The sequence below is a fragment of the Thermobia domestica genome, chromosome 1 (assembly GCF_964235325.1).
Source record: "Thermobia domestica chromosome 1, izTheDome1.hap1.1, whole genome shotgun sequence".
In the NCBI taxonomy this organism is placed as follows: Eukaryota; Metazoa; Arthropoda; class Insecta; order Zygentoma; family Lepismatidae; genus Thermobia; species Thermobia domestica.
Genome location: NC_137454.1, coordinates 295,857,811 through 295,874,536, shown reverse-complemented (window position 1 = coordinate 295,874,536; position 16,726 = coordinate 295,857,811). Strand labels below are relative to the sequence as shown.

General features: G+C 34.8%; 1 protein-coding gene across 7 annotated transcripts in view; it reads right to left on the bottom strand.

Moving 5' to 3' along the window:
- Nucleotides 1-16,726, bottom strand: part of LOC145661522 (UBX domain-containing protein 11-like) — a 136,708-nt gene that overhangs the window by 4,420 nt on the left and 115,562 nt on the right. For 6 of the 7 annotated variants that reach the window (XR_014126897.1, XM_081726840.1, XM_081726844.1 and 3 more), the window contains one exon: nucleotides 15,925-16,018. The exons of the other annotated variant lie outside the window; for it this stretch is intronic. Coding sequence is in view for 4 of the 6 variants with exons in the window: in XM_081726840.1 (XP_081582966.1) it covers nucleotides 15,925-16,018 (94 nt within the window). In the remaining 2 variants the exon portion in view is untranslated. Of the gene's footprint in view, nucleotides 1-15,924; nucleotides 16,019-16,726 lie in introns of those variants that run through there. 7 annotated transcript variants of the gene reach the window in all.

Sequence of the window (16,726 nt, the reverse complement as noted above, 5' to 3'; positions counted from 1 at the left end):
AATACTAATAATGGCGACAATGCGACATTTAGCTAGCAATATACAATTTGAACCCAGTCTGATTGACTGGTAGATACAAGTTTTCTTTACTTCACTATGATCAAAAATGAATTACCAATTTTTATTCAGAATTTGTGATGTGGTACTGCTACATTGTTAGATCTTTATCAAGCCATGAAGCCCAAAGAAGGCATGGAGAGTATAATGACATATAACATTACATTTTTGTCTGTCAATTCGTTTAGCGCAGGAACGAAGTGATTCTGCAGAAAAAACTAAAACAGAAATGTCAATAGATATTGTACTTCTCGGGATTTCTTTTAGGAATCACTGCCTGATGACTCAAGTTAATAGTAGCAACTTTAGGTATAATATTAAGAAAGCTAGCTTCCATGTCAGTCATCGGCCAATACTATAATAAGTTCACTATTTTCTTTATAGAAAAGATGGGTCTGAGAAAAGTATGGTTATTTTAATTGTTTAAATGATATACATACCATTTATGTTTCATATGTCTCGTCACTCGAATCGATAAACCATGGAAAAGAAAACAATCAATAAAATGAATACGAAAACTGATTGCTTCCGTCGAAATCTGAGAATTTTAAAGCAGCAGGTACTTGTGTATCTCCCTAATGCTACACATAAATACAATTATTTTTTCTGTATCTGTATTTTCCTTTTAAGCTGATAGAATGATATCTTGTTCTTTACTAAGGACATCAATTTTCACTTACTACATCTGCGATTAATGAAGAGCTGAGAACATTTCATTTATGAAACTAATATTTAGAGAAATCACGGCTGCGATCAATAATATCAAAATTATTTCATTTCGAAATGAAGTTTTGAACAATAAAGCTATTGTATTTAGAATTACCAACCTCTTAAAATAATAACTGAGTAAACCGACTACTATGCTTTCATATTACTTGATATGTCGAGCGCTATAAAACACTGAATTACTTTAAGAAGCAACCATCAGTAGATTCGACATTTGGCAAGACAAACAGTCCCCTAATAAGGAGTATCATGAACAGTTAATCTCAATGTTCTCAAGTATGAACATAAACCTAAAAACTCACACATATTTATTTAAAAAGCACCAAGGATGCAAACTTCTAAAAATAAACTTCACAATGGGGTGTATTTTATACCTAGGCATATTGTTCTCTGATAAAAACTAATTTTATAGCTAAGAAGTTCGTATGCTTGGTAATGAACTATTCTTTCTAGCAATCCAAATCGGGACTTGTTATTCAACTCCCAAAATCTTTAATTTCTTCTTAGCCTACCTATAGTTTTCATTACAACAGGCTTCCCAACCATAGCTCTATGTATTTCGCATATGTTTCCCACGTGAGAGAGCTGGCCCACTAATTTTAGATATTTCATTTCCCCATTCGTATGATATTGGGTAACACATATCTAATGTAAATTTTGTATTTTCATTTATTTATCTATTTCAACTACTTTTGGGGGAAAGGGGTGTAACCGACCGTTTATCGGTTGTTTACATTCTGTTTAAGTTGGCTCCCATATTGTAATGTTTACCGGTTGTTTATGCAGCGTTAAAGTTGGTTCTTGTATTGTGATACTGCACCCTAGTGCTTTTAAAGATTCGTTCTAATGTTAATTTGTTTCCGTCGCCAATAAAATAAATGGCACAAATGGGACTAATTCTATATGAGATATGCAAAACACACCAATAATCTTACTCCGAAAATTTCAAAGTGTTTATCTACAACTGTTTCGCGTTACCGTAATAATTTCACTCCTGTTGTATGTTGGCCTTAAGAAACCCCGAGCTTAATATACATTTAACTTTAATTTATACTTTTACTTTACCTGATAGAAGTATTTTCCCTCAGCTTCGGAATGTATGATTTAAAATACAATTGCTGTTGTTATTCAGTTGTGTTGCTACACGTCGTTCATTTGTTACTCATTCTGGCGTTAATCTGTTAATCATTCTGGCTATTACTGCAAGAGGGCGTTTGAATCGCTATACGTGCAGCTAAAATGCAAATGGCGTTTTTCCCACACAGCGGAAACGGTGATTACTATAGCGATAGATCAACAGTTCCGAGAAGTGACTAGGTGAGTTTTAAAAATTTCATTATATGATTATTTCTAATAATCAGGAGATGTCATTTAAGAGATAAAACAACTGCTTATTTGGCTAGGGTTTTGTATTGTAACAGAAGGGATATAAATTTGTTTTTGTTCGTAGTCGACTATGTAATATTAAAACCGCGTTTATCAAGGCCTGGTTACGAGTGTAAGATGACGCATTGAATCGCCATAATCGATACGTATAAGACGATGGCCTAGGTCGCTCCTCTAAATGTAGAAATTACGTAACCAAAAGTGAAAATCCGGAAGTCAACCTAGTCTAAATTAATAATTGGAATAAACCTAAACTACTGTTTGGAACAAAGAGACACTGAGGAGTCTGACTGAAGAGAAAATTTATTATTAACCTTTCTTTTGGACAAAGGCCATCGAGTGCTACCTCCGCCATCATTAGAAACCTAAAGTGATGGGCCAGGAGGTATAAATTGTTGAAATTAATTTCATCGGTTTGTGGAACGACATCCTACTATGGTAGCATGTGGAGCCAACAATCCGGGGATATTAGTGTCGACTCTTCACACAGACAGGTTGGATAGCCTAGCTTAACCTGTGGACTATTCTGTGGGACCTTCGCCGAAACGGGTAACATCCATTTCTTATTTTTCATAAACAATATAACAGTTTGCTAAATGGATTTCTTAAGAATCAGTATGGGTAACTAAACCGAAGGGCGTTACGCGTCTCCATACTCATCACCGTTATCCACTCATATACATATACTGCATGCCATAAGCATGTATGATTGAATTATTAAATCTTATGTGTTTGATACGTGAACTTGAAAATTTGTATGTTGATATTATGGTGAAACTTTACTTTGGACGCACCTCTCAATAGTAATGTACTCTGAGATTTTTGAATGTTTAGGTTAGGTAGGGTTATTTCAAACATATTGCTAAATTATGTCTCATAATGGTGTTTTGTTTTGTGACATATTTGTTGTAGGTTAGGTTAGATCTAAATTTTAAATGTGTGTCCCATAATATTTATGTCGGTTAGGTTAGGAAATTTGATTTTATCCAAACTTCTAAATTTAATACGCGCCTTTTATATTGTAGTGTGATATATGTTGTTTTGTTAGGAAACCTTTACTGTGAACGCACCTATGAATATTTCATATCTAAAGGATACGGTAAATATTATTCGAAACGGACCTCTATTGTGCATTCAGCGTATCATGGCAGAAGATAGTTTGATGGCTAGGTTAGAATTTTAAGTGCTTCGTAACCCATTTCATTTGATTTAATATTGCTCCGTAATGTATATCGCTTGTAAACGTTATGATGAAATTTCTTTGAGTGTGCCTTTATATATCAATGTGTCCTTTTAAAGTCATATTTGTAATACATTCGTGTAGGTTAGGGAAAAGTTCCATTTCGTACGTGTAGAGCCGGTAAAAATTGTACTTTGAACGTGTTTTTCCATATTTTGTCGTGTGTCCCTTTGATATTATTTTGTGATATATTTCTGTATACGTGCTTTCCATATTTTGTCGTGTGCTCTTTGATACTATTTTGTGATACATCTCTATATGCTCAATACGTGTAAAGTCGGTAAAATTGTACTTTGAACGTGTCTTTTAATATTTTGTCATGTGCCCTTTCATAGTGTCTCGTAATATATATTAGTAATTTGAAATTTTCTTCCATGTGTCTTTTCATATTGCTTTGCACCATATATTTAGTCTTGTAGGTTAGGAAAAATCGAAAATAACGTGTCCTTCGATGTTGATATCGTATCATGATATAAGTGCGAATAATCGGTCTGTGCCGATTCAGGAGAACTTTATTCTGGACATACCTCCGGATTTCGATATTATTATTTCTAAAATACCACTTCATGCTATGTTTTGTTTTTTTTTTTTAGTTTAGGTAGATGTTTGCTTTGAACGTGCCATGATTACGGTGCGAAATTAAGTGTTTGTGCCTACTTATTAAACATATATTTGCCTCATCGCAAACCGATAACGTTGGAATATTTCTCAACTTGCTACTCTCAAGTAGAATATGATTCCTTATGCGTATCCATCCCTCTTCAAGTTTAATTAGTTGTGAACAACATAATAATAAGTTAAAGTGATAGTAGTTCTTAAAAAGGCGTTCTAATCTTTGGACCCTGTCGAGTAGATGTAGTTTTTTTTTTTTTTTTTTTTTCTCGCTAGACATTTATAAATACATCATTTTCCATTAATAGTAGTGCTTTTCATATTACACGTATTATGCGAACGATGTATAGGCTAAAGTGAAGTAATATATGATGCTACTTATTTACTATTAAATTGAAAATGAAAATGTAGTAGCGATGATACGGCCTATATTTGCATTTTATTTGATGAATGACAGGGATATTATGAACAATGAACGCCCAATTAAAAATTCTTTTGTAAATACATAAGTAGAGAGGATGGATCGCCAATTCTTTGAGTGGTAATGAGTTCCTATATGTATTAACGAAATATGTGTGAGAATTTAGATATGTTAAACCACTGCAATAACATAATGTCATAAAATGTCGATAAAGTGTCTTTGAGATACCGCGATGGAGGCAAATGTTTAATGACAATTCTTTTGTTGGATCTTTTATAATGTAATTGTTAACAAATGGCACGAATAAAATAGTCATGAAAATTTAACTCTATGATTTCGAATACAATCTATTAACTTGAATTTATACAGTTCTAATTGCTCGTTTTTTTTTTATGTACCAGTTAAGTTGAACAATGTTAATTCTTCTTTCATTCTTGGTTGGCCACAAAACAAGAATTTGGAAATCTTCTGGTAATAGATAATAGTTTCATTTTTTTTTCTTCCATACATTGAGTTTGAGTAATTATGCAGACTATAGGTTTGTTATAAGTGACTGTACCCATTAAATTTTTTTTCAATGCCCGGGAAAAGGTGTTGTTATAAGTGGCTTATCTCAGCCAAGATTCTATTTACTTTAGCGTTAAAACATAATGACTTAAAAACGATTGTTATAAGTGGCGACCCTTAGCCAAGGATATGTATTAACATATTTTATAATTATTGTTTTGTGTGCCAAACTGAGATGAAATGTAAAGTAATGAGTGGATGTAACGATGATGAGTTATTAGACGCGTGACCCAATTAATGAAAAAAAAATGAGTGAGGAAACTATTGGTGTAGATGGTTCTACCGAACATTTTAAGAGTTGCGAAAACAAGTACAGTGACAGTGTATCCATATGCTGTGAAACGTGTGAACAATGGTTCCACATCCGTTGTTTGAACATTCCTGATGAGGAACAGGAAGTGCTACGTACCACTAACAATAAATGGGTTTGTTTTGATTGCAAACTAGACAATACTTTAGTCACAGAAATTGAGCAACCCGTGATGAGAAATCCAAAAAGGAAAGGTGAACCCGAAATTGAAATTGGTGGGGGACCATTACTTAAAACTTTGATTGAGATCATTAAGGACTTGAGAACTGAAATGTCTGTTATGAGTAATAAAATGGATGCTAACAAGAATGACTTAAAAGTAGACATTGTTACAATTAAAGAATCTCTGTCCATGGTACAGGAGGATCCACTGTCAAACGTGAATTAAAACGTGAGGTGTCACAGTTAAAAACTGAATTGGAAGAGAGTAACCAAAATTTAGGTCAAACTGTAGAAAATGTCAGGGAGTTTTGTAGTAGAGAAGTAGATAATTTAAATGTTGAAATTACCAAGGTTAGGTCAGACTTAGAAAATACAAGTAAAATTTGTAAAGAAACTGCCGAAATTGTAGATTGTAAGGTTGAAACTCTGGCTAAAGATATCGAAACTTTGAAATGTGATATTAGTAAAGTAAATGTAAGATTAAATAGTAACTTGCAAAATGTAAAAGAGAGGCAAGTTGAGGAACATAGACAACTTCGGGAAGCTAGTGAAAAGACAGTCAATATGATACAATTAATGGAAAAAGACGTAATTGATGCGTATCGTCACAATCGTGATCGATGTGAACGAAATGCCGAAACTTTGAAAAATCTGATTGAGAATCGTGATAACTCAAATTTTGTTGAAATTCCCTCCGAAAGTCGCAGATCGGTTCGGGATGGCAATACACTTCCGAGAACTCCTGTATTTAAACTTGATGACATTTTAGCGAATGATACCGAGAATGACATGAATTATTCTTCATCTTCTTCGTCGGATTCTGAAAAATGCCGCAAAGAATCTCGCAGAGCTAATCGTCTGAAAAAGGTGAAAAAGATAAAGAAATCGGTCCGTACGGGGATTAGTGAGAATCAGTATGGTCATAGAGATCTTGTCATTAACGATCAAGACAATCCAATTAGTTTAGAGCTAAATCAAAAGATCAAACCTTGGGAAACGAGTCACTCATATAAAAGGGGGGCTGGCACATATCTTAAAGAAATTCATCATTTCCCTAAATTTGACGGCCAATTAACGCAGGGGTAGCTCAAATCTTTTTAGATGATCTCCTACAGACGATGAACATGTATGTTCTTACAGATAGGGATCGTATCTACATAGTGGGACAAGTTCTCGAAAAATCTGCTAAGATCTGGTACCGTAGCGTTGCTTCTCAGGTCAAGTCTTTCTCTGACTTCGTGCGGCTTTTTAAGCTTCAATACATATCGGAGCGACTAGAGAGGGCACAAAAGCGCCACCTCTACTCGTTACGATATGATAAGTCAAGACATTCTTCCTTGTTAGGATTTGTGCGTCACATTGTGGAGAAATATAATTCAATCGTAACTTCACCTTCGGATCAAGAGTTGAAGGATCTGATTTTAGACTGCCTTCCTGAGGAAGAAGATAAAATTTTGAAACTCGGATCAGTTAGCACAGTGCAGGATCTGATGTTACGAATAGCTGAACTAGAGTGTAGCCCAACTCCCTTCTTAGGAAATCAGGGTAGTTCAAAATTTCAACCTAGAAAACCACAAATTAGGAAAGCGTTCTTTTTACCGAATAACTCTAATCGAACCGACAATGCGGTGCAAACTGAGCCGATCCGCAATGAAGGTGGGGGAAGAGAAAATAATTCTAATTCTCAATTTGGAAATAAACCTCAAAATTTCAACGGGAGATCATACCGCAATAACTGGAAAAGAAATCGAAATCAGAAACAAGGATGGGAAAAGAATAGAAATAGTAATTTCAGACCCATAAACGGTATGCAGCCAGTTTTGATGTATGGGGGTGTACCAGTACCAGTACCATATACGGTACCGGGAATGTACAATTTTAGTAATATGAAACCGGTTATGATGCCAGGTCCTTCTGTTACTATGGTAACTTCTTCGTTTCCCCAAAGCGTACCTGTTGTAACTACTGTTACTTCCGCTTTGCGTCCACCATATCCTTCGGTAACTGTGGAACCGACCAATAGCAATATCGGTTCCCAATGTATTAGTCAACCGGTGTCGGAAACCATGATGAGCAGTCGTCACTGAGGGGAGACGATGGCTGCTCCAACCAACTTCTCTCCCCGAATCAAAATGTTAGTAAACCTTATCCTTTTGAAAATGAAAACGTGTCGATTGAAAATGAGTCTTCTTTGAAATTATTGACCTATTTTGTGTTAAAAGAAGAAGGAAATGTGTCCAAACAAGATTTCGAGATATTTCCTTCCCCTTCTATAGATTGCAGGGTAGGGGAAATGCAAATTAAATGTATCCTTGATACTGGGGCTGAGTTGAATCTCCTAAATTATAATATTTGGCAGAACCTACAAAATTCCTTTCGTTCGGCAAAACTCAAACCAGTGCCAAGTGTACATTTAACTGCTTTTGCAGGCAAAGATAATTTTCCTGTGAAGGGATTACTTGAATTAACCTTAAATATACAAGATAATCTTTCTAATGTCCCAGTCTTTGTCGTGAAAGACATGAAGGCTGGACTGTTATTGGGCTCGCCATTCTTCGCTAAGTTTCGAGTCACATTGGATAGTCATAACAGAAAATTAATTTTGAAAAATAATAACGACGAAGAAGTGACTTTGGATATTTCCTATCCAAAGATACTCCTTGTCCATTTAGATACTAATTTGGAATTACGTGAACCTAACCAAATCCTTTCTTCTTCTAACGAACAATGTAGAGATTACGGTGAGATTTCGGAATTGGAAATCAAAGAATACATTTAAGGTCACGATGATTTAGATGATGATACGAAACTAAAATTAGAAAATTTGCTCCTCAAATTCAAACACTTATTTTGCGAATATCCTAAACCCATCCGATGCGAGCCTTATAAAATAGAATTAACAGACCAAGAACCTGTGGTCGGAAAAATCTATCCGATTTCTCAAGCTATGCAAAAAGAGTTTGAGGAAGAGTTGAATAAATGGATAAGGTTGGGGATAGCTAAAGAATATCCCAGCAGTTATCGCAATCCAATTCATTGCGTGAGAAAGTCCTCTGGGGGTGTGAGGCCTGTAATCGACCTCAGATTACTGAACTTAAAAGTCGTAAGTCCCAAAATACAGGTTGAACCCATGAATGAAATTCTTACTCGCATCTCTGGAGCTAAAATTTTTAGCTCCATGGATGCTACAATGGGATATTATGGTATTCGACTGCATCCTGATTCCTTCGCATCCACAAGTTTTATATATTTAGGCTGACAGTATGTATTATGTGTCCTACCAATGGGTTTAAAATCGAGTCTAGTATCTTCCAGAATGTGATGAATTCGTATTTTGGGTTAGATACTAGAAAGTTCGTTGTAGTGTATCTTGACGATTTGATGTGCTTCAGTTCTACTTTTGACGAACATTTTATTCATTTGGAACAACTCTTTGAAATTCTAACCTTTGGAAATTTTGCACTAAATTTTAACAAATGTCAATTCGTCAAGTCTGAAATTTTATTTTTGGGACACATTGTGAATGGGAAGGAATTAAAGCCGAATCCCAAACAAAACGAAGCGATAGGTACTTTCCGATACCGAAAACTAAGAAGAAACTTCGGTCCTTCTTAGGAATTCTTTCTTGGAGAAGAAAATTCATTCCTCAGTTCGCCGCTCTAACAGCGCCATTTTTCGATTTGTTAAAGAAAGACAAGAAATATTGTCTAACTGAGGAATTGTTGAGTAGATTTCAACAATTGAGAGAATTGTTGAGTGAGCCTCCAGCGCTCAGTCAACCTAATTTCGACCGATCGTTTCACTTATTCTCAGACGCGTCATTAGAAAATCTAGCTGGCTATCTGGCTCAGTATGATGATACTGGAGAACTTCTGGTTATCGGGTATGCGAGCAGAAAATTAAAACTGTATGAAGTTTCTTACTCGATTTTTCAATTGGAGTTGCTAGCGGTACTGTTTCTATGCGAGCATTTCTCGTATAATATTTTAGGTAGAAAAGTTACGGTCCATTGTGACAACAGCGCAGTGACATACGCCTTTACCTTACAGAACTTGGATCCCCGAACCAAAAAAATTTTGTTAAAATTGCAAAGGTTCGATCTTCGGTTCGAGCACATTAAGGGAGTGGACAATAAAATAGCCGACATATTGAGTCGCAATACTCCGGAACTCCCTGCCGAACCCGAAGAATACCATGTTAATTTTATTTGTTATGATGAAAGTACGTGGTTCACTGTAAATGAGTTGATGCAAATGCAAGCGGGTGATAAGTACTGTAACGAATTAAAAGCGAAAATGTCAGACAATGTTGAATCTCGACTTCGTCTAGTGAATAATTTGATCTATATTCAAAATTTAAAAACGAAACATTGGTTGCTAGTAATTCCGGAGTCATTGATTGAGAGAACGATTAGGAAAGTTCATGAAACGGGGCATTTTGGTGTTAGTAAATGTTTGAAATTAGTTCAAGAATTGTTTTTCTGGAGAGGACAAATACGTACGTTCCAAAATTTCATCAATAATTGTGAATTGTGTGCCCGGACGAAGTTCTCCAACAGAATCATTGCTCGTGAGGATCTGCATATTGAGGCAGATAAGCCACATACCAAATTATGCATTGATCTCGTGGGGAAATTGCCATGTAGTTATGGGTTCTACTACATACTTTCAATTGTTGACGTCTATTCGCGATTTTTGTGCTATTTACCGTTAAGGACTGCCACAGCTGCTGAGATTGTTCGGACGCTAGAAAAGGAATATTTTTACCTCTTCCTTTATCCGAATTTTATCATATCCGACCAGGGCCCACAGTTCCTTTCGAACACGTGGAAGACTTACTGTAATGATCACCAAATTCAATATATTTTGGTCTCGCCGTATAACCCTTCTGGAAACGGCATAGTGGAACATTCGCATCTAGAACTCAATCGAATTATTCGATTATTATGCAGCCATAACCACACTAAGTGGAAAACAGTGCTAAAAATGGCACAAGATCTATTAAACTATTCCTATAATAGTACCATTGGATGTAGGCCTGCTGAGGTGTTCATTTCTTTCTCGGCTGCTGATAGATTTAGAGAAAAATTTCCATGGCCTTCTGAATTAAAAACAATAGAAAATTCTAAACGGCATATTCAAGTGGAACCCCGTTTATTATCCAAACGGAAACGAAAGTCGCAAAATAATGTGATTGAAATTAAGGAAATGGATTTGGTTATGGTAAAAACCCATTTTCAATCTGACGGATTTAAGAAGGTCACACATAAGTACATGCCTGTATTCACAGGGCCTTTTGTTGTGACGAAAGTACATCACAACTCCGTTTCTTTAAAAGATTTGGAGGGGAGAGAAGTGCCCACTCAAAATTTATCAAATGTAAAATTGTTCAATTGCTCTCCAGAAAAGAGAGAATTATTAAAAAACTTTAAATAGTTATAAAATAAAAAAATTAAAAAATAATTTGTTAAAAATGTTTTTAAGTAGTTAAAAATTTTTTTTCTTAAAGCCGCCGGGAAAAATGTAACCGACCGTTTATCGGTTGTTTACATTCTGTTTAAGTTGGCTCCCATATTGTAATGTTTACCGGTTGTTTATGCAGCGTTAAAGTTGGTTCTCGTATTGTGATACTGCACCCTAGTGCTTTTAAAGATTCGTTCTAATGTTAATTTGTTTCCGTCGCCAATAAAATAAATGGCACAAATGGGACTAATTCTATATGAGATATGCAAAACACACCAATAATCTTACTCCGAAAATTTCAAAGTGTTTATCTACAACTGTTTCGCGTTACCGTAATAATTTCACTCCTGTTGTATGTTGGCCTTAAGAAACCCCGAGCTTAATATACATTTAACTTTAATTTATACTTTTACTTTACCTGATAGAAGTATTTTCCCTCAGCTTCGGAATGTATGATTTAAAATACAATTGCTGTTGTTATTCAGTTGTGTTGCTACACGTCGTTCATTTGTTACTCATTCTGGCGTTAATCTGTTAATCATTCTGGCTATTACTGCAAGAGGGCGTTTGAATCGCTATACGTGCAGCTAAAATGCAAATGGCGTTTTTCCCACACAGCGGAAACGGTGATTACTATAGCGATAGATCAACAGTTCCGAGAAGTGACTAGGTGAGTTTTAAAAATTTCATTATATGATTATTTCTAATAATCAGGAGATGTCATTTAAGAGATAAAACAACTGCTTATTTGGCTAGGGTTTTGTATTGTAACAGAAGGGATATAAATTTGTTTTTGTTCGTAGTCGACTATGTAATATTAAAACCGCGTTTATCAAGGCCTGGTTACGAGTGTAAGATGACGCATTGAATCGCCATAATCGATACGTATAAGACGATGGCCTAGGTCGCTCCTCTAAATGTAGAAATTACGTAACCAAAAGTGAAAATCCGGAAGTCAACCTAGTCTAAATTAATAATTGGAATAAACCTAAACTACTGTTTGGAACAAAGAGACACTGAGGAGTCTGACTGAAGAGAAAATTTATTATTAACCTTTCTTTTGGACAAAGGCCATCGAGTGCTACCTCCGCCATCATTAGAAACCTAAAGTGATGGGCCAGGAGGTATAAATTGTTGAAATTAATTTCATCGGTTTGTGGAACGACATCCTACTATGGTAGCATGTGGAGCCAACAATCCGGGGATATTAGTGTCGACTCTTCACACAGACAGGTTGGATAGCCTAGCTTAACCTGTGGACTATTCTGTGGGACCTTCGCCGAAACGGGTAACATCCATTTCTTATTTTTCATAAACAATATAACAGTTTGCTAAATGGATTTCTTAAGAATCAGTATGGGTAACTAAACCGAAGGGCGTTACGCGTCTCCATACTCATCACCGTTATCCACTCATATACATATACTGCATGCCATAAGCATGTATGATTGAATTATTAAATCTTATGTGTTTGATACGTGAACTTGAAAATTTGTATGTTGATATTATGGTGAAACTTTACTTTGGACGCACCTCTCAATAGTAATGTACTCTGAGATTTTTGAATGTTTAGGTTAGGTAGGGTTATTTCAAACATATTGCTAAATTATGTCTCATAATGGTGTTTTGTTTTGTGACATATTTGTTGTAGGTTAGGTTAGATCTAAATTTTAAATGTGTGTCCCATAATATTTATGTCGGTTAGGTTAGGAAATTTGATTTTATCCAAACTTCTAAATTTAATACGCGCCTTTTATATTGTAGTGTGATATATGTTGTTTTGTTAGGAAACCTTTACTGTGAACGCACCTATGAATATTTCATATCTAAAGGATACGGTAAATATTATTCGAAACGGACCTCTATTGTGCATTCAGCGTATCATGGCAGAAGATAGTTTGATGGCTAGGTTAGAATTTTAAGTGCTTCGTAACCCATTTCATTTGATTTAATATTGCTCCGTAATGTATATCGCTTGTAAACGTTATGATGAAATTTCTTTGAGTGTGCCTTTATATATCAATGTGTCCTTTTAAAGTCATATTTGTAATACATTCGTGTAGGTTAGGGAAAAGTTCCATTTCGTACGTGTAGAGCCGGTAAAAATTGTACTTTGAACGTGTTTTTCCATATTTTGTCGTGTGTCCCTTTGATATTATTTTGTGATATATTTCTGTATACGTGCTTTCCATATTTTGTCGTGTGCTCTTTGATACTATTTTGTGATACATCTCTATATGCTCAATACGTGTAAAGTCGGTAAAATTGTACTTTGAACGTGTCTTTTAATATTTTGTCATGTGCCCTTTCATAGTGTCTCGTAATATATATTAGTAATTTGAAATTTTCTTCCATGTGTCTTTTCATATTGCTTTGCACCATATATTTAGTCTTGTAGGTTAGGAAAAATCGAAAATAACGTGTCCTTCGATGTTGATATCGTATCATGATATAAGTGCGAATAATCGGTCTGTGCCGATTCAGGAGAACTTTATTCTGGACATACCTCCGGATTTCGATATTATTATTTCTAAAATACCACTTCATGCTATGTTTTGTTTTTTTTTTAGTTTAGGTAGATGTTTGCTTTGAACGTGCCATGATTACGGTGCGAAATTAAGTGTTTGTGCCTACTTATTAAACATATATTTGCCTCATCGCAAACCGATAACGTTGGAATATTTCTCAACTTGCTACTCTCAAGTAGAATATGATTCCTTATGCGTATCCATCCCTCTTCAAGTTTAATTAGTTGTGAACAACATAATAATAAGTTAAAGTGATAGTAGTTCTTAAAAAGGCGTTCTAATCTTTGGACCCTGTCGAGTAGATGTAGTTTTTTTTTTTTTTTTTCTCGCTAGACATTTGTAAATACATCATTTTTCATTAACAGTAGTGCTTTTCATATTACACGTATTATGCGAACGATGTATAGGCTAAAGTGAAGTAATATATAATGCTACTTATTTACTTTTAAATTGAAAATGAAAATGTAGTAGCGATGATACGGCCTATATTTGCATTTTATTTGATGAATGACAGGGATATTATGAGCAATGAACGCCCAATTAAAAATTCTTTTGTAAATACATAAGTAGAGAGGATGGATCGCCAATCCTTTGAGTGGTAATGAGTTCCTATATGTATTAATGAAATATGTGTGAGAATTTAGATATGTTAAATCACTGCAATAACATAATGTCATAAAATGTCGATAAAGTGTCTTTGAGATACCGCGATGGAGGCAAATGTTTAATGACAATTCTTTTGTTGGATCTTTTATAATGTAATTGTTAACAAATGGCACGAATAAAATAGTCATGAAAATTTAACTCTATGATTTCGAATACAATCTATTAACTTGAATTTATACAGTTCTAATTGCTCGTTTTTTTTATGTACCAGTTAAGTTGAACAATGTTAATTCTTCTTTCATTCTTGGTTGGCCACAAAACAAGAATTTGGAAATCTTCTGGTAATAGATAATAGTTTCATTTTTTTTTCTTCCATACATTGAGTTTGAGTAATTATGCAGACTATAGGTTTGTTATAAGTGACTGTACCCATTATTATTATTATTATTTTTTCAATGCCCGGGAAAAGGTGTTGTTATAAGTGGCTTATCTCAGCCAAGATTCTATTTACTTTAGCGTTAAAACATAATGACTTAAAAACGATTGTTATAGGGGGGGAGGGGAATAGGAGAAACATTAGGGAGGCTTTGTCATGACATTACAGGTACTAGCTGCTCTCTCCAAACCTTTGGCTTGTCTGCAAATTGCCTGCACGCTAGCAGTAACTAATAGGAGTAAGAATTAGATTCCGGAGCTCTCGGCATCGCATGGCGGTTAGCCCGTCCCTCGGCAATCACGCTGTCCGGGGAACTGGTAAGGAAGAAAGGAATGGGGAATGAAGGAAGCAACCGGAGACATCATTATGTTAGGTACCATCCCGGCATCTGCTTGGTAAGAATGAAGAAAACCTCACTCAACATGGCTGACCTGAAAAAGCTTTTACACTTTTCGACCGAGTATCTCCACTAGGAATTGAACCCGGTCCCCAATAGTTCAGTCATCCTAATGGTAACGTAATCGCTAACGCTCTCGTCTTTGCAGTGAACTATTGGCGACGTGACTGACAGACTGAATAAGGATTATAAATTAATAAATAAATAAATTTACTACCTATAAAATTATTACATAGTACAGAAGTTTGTTATTTAAAGATGTAGCTATTTACATCTACGGCAGCTGTCTGAACTCTGAAATTTTTCCTTGCGTAATCTACGAGTCTAGTGTCAATATTCGTAGTGATTTGTACCTCAAATTTCATTGAAATTTAAATTACATCACTTTCTATTATCAGATCACTTTTTCATGAAAGAATAAAATGCTGTGTGAGAACATTAGACATTGAAATACTCAGAACGGAATCAAGAACTTTTCAATTCCTGAGCATTAATTTGTTTCATTACTGATACCCGTTTTTCAACAGTGATACCATTAGTGGAAAATTTTGCATTGGTATGTTCACTCAGGGAACAAATCGATTATCTTTATTTATGTCAAGGTCAAGAAGGAAAAATACACGGCAAATTTAAATAACATTTTCCTGTCACTTTTTTTTAATTATTTTTAATTCGTGAGATATGAACTCCCGGATTAAATCAAATCATGAGACTGGATAAAGTTTAAAATTTGTGCCAAATACGGGAGTTCCCGTATAATATGGAAGAGTTGGCAACTCTAGTTTTGGCACCCAATATTTTGTTCGTTGCTACTGTAAGAACAATTCAATTTTTCCATTGTAGCAAATGGATTACATTGCACTTGAAACTGTATTTAAGCTAACAACTAACTTGAAACATACGAATCTAGTAACAAACTGATTTGACACGCAAGTAATCGTAACTAATTCAATCAAGTAATTTCAAAATACATCTAAGGAATTAGCAGTTTATAAATACATTTAAGAGATGTACCTGTCTCAGATCGTACTTTGACTGTCGTTAATGTTTCTCCACGTAATATATTGTTCTTCTTTACAACGTGCCTTGTCACTTTCTTCTGTGGTGGCTAGAATATAACAGAAACAAATATATAATTACATTTTGTATGGACTAAGTAAAACGGAATAAAGTGAAATTACGATTTTACTTGCAATTTAATTTTTAGTAGCATTGAGAACATCTCATTATATGAAGAAAAATCAATATTTAGCTAGAAAGATTAAAATGGATATAAATAAGACGATCACCATGAGGCTTGTTTCAGGCTAGGCTAAAGTGGTCCATATGAACTCAATTCTGGGCCTACTTACTGAACAACTAAAATCACGAGAAATTACTGAAGCATACAATATAGACGAATTCGAAATAAGAGTTTGTAAAGAACAGTCGCAACTGGAATAAAATATGTAGAAAATATGAAAACATTACATTAATGAGCTATATTAACTCACACTCAGAAAATAACTCTCATGAACTCCCATAGAAAAGATTTTTACCCCGTACTGACTTCACTATCTGAAAACAATATACGTAAAGCAAATGAAATTTAAAAAAATCAGGACGTACGGAAGAACAACTTCGGTTGAATGAAGCTCGCACCGATGATAAGAACTACGACCACACATATTTTCAAAATTATCAATATTGTTTATTTGAAGAAAATTTTCCACATAATGCGATAAGAACAGTGTCTTAACTACTATAAACACAAAAGTGATGGTATTATTATTATTTCAGAATACATAGCTGCTGTAGATGTAGAAAATGCATTTTC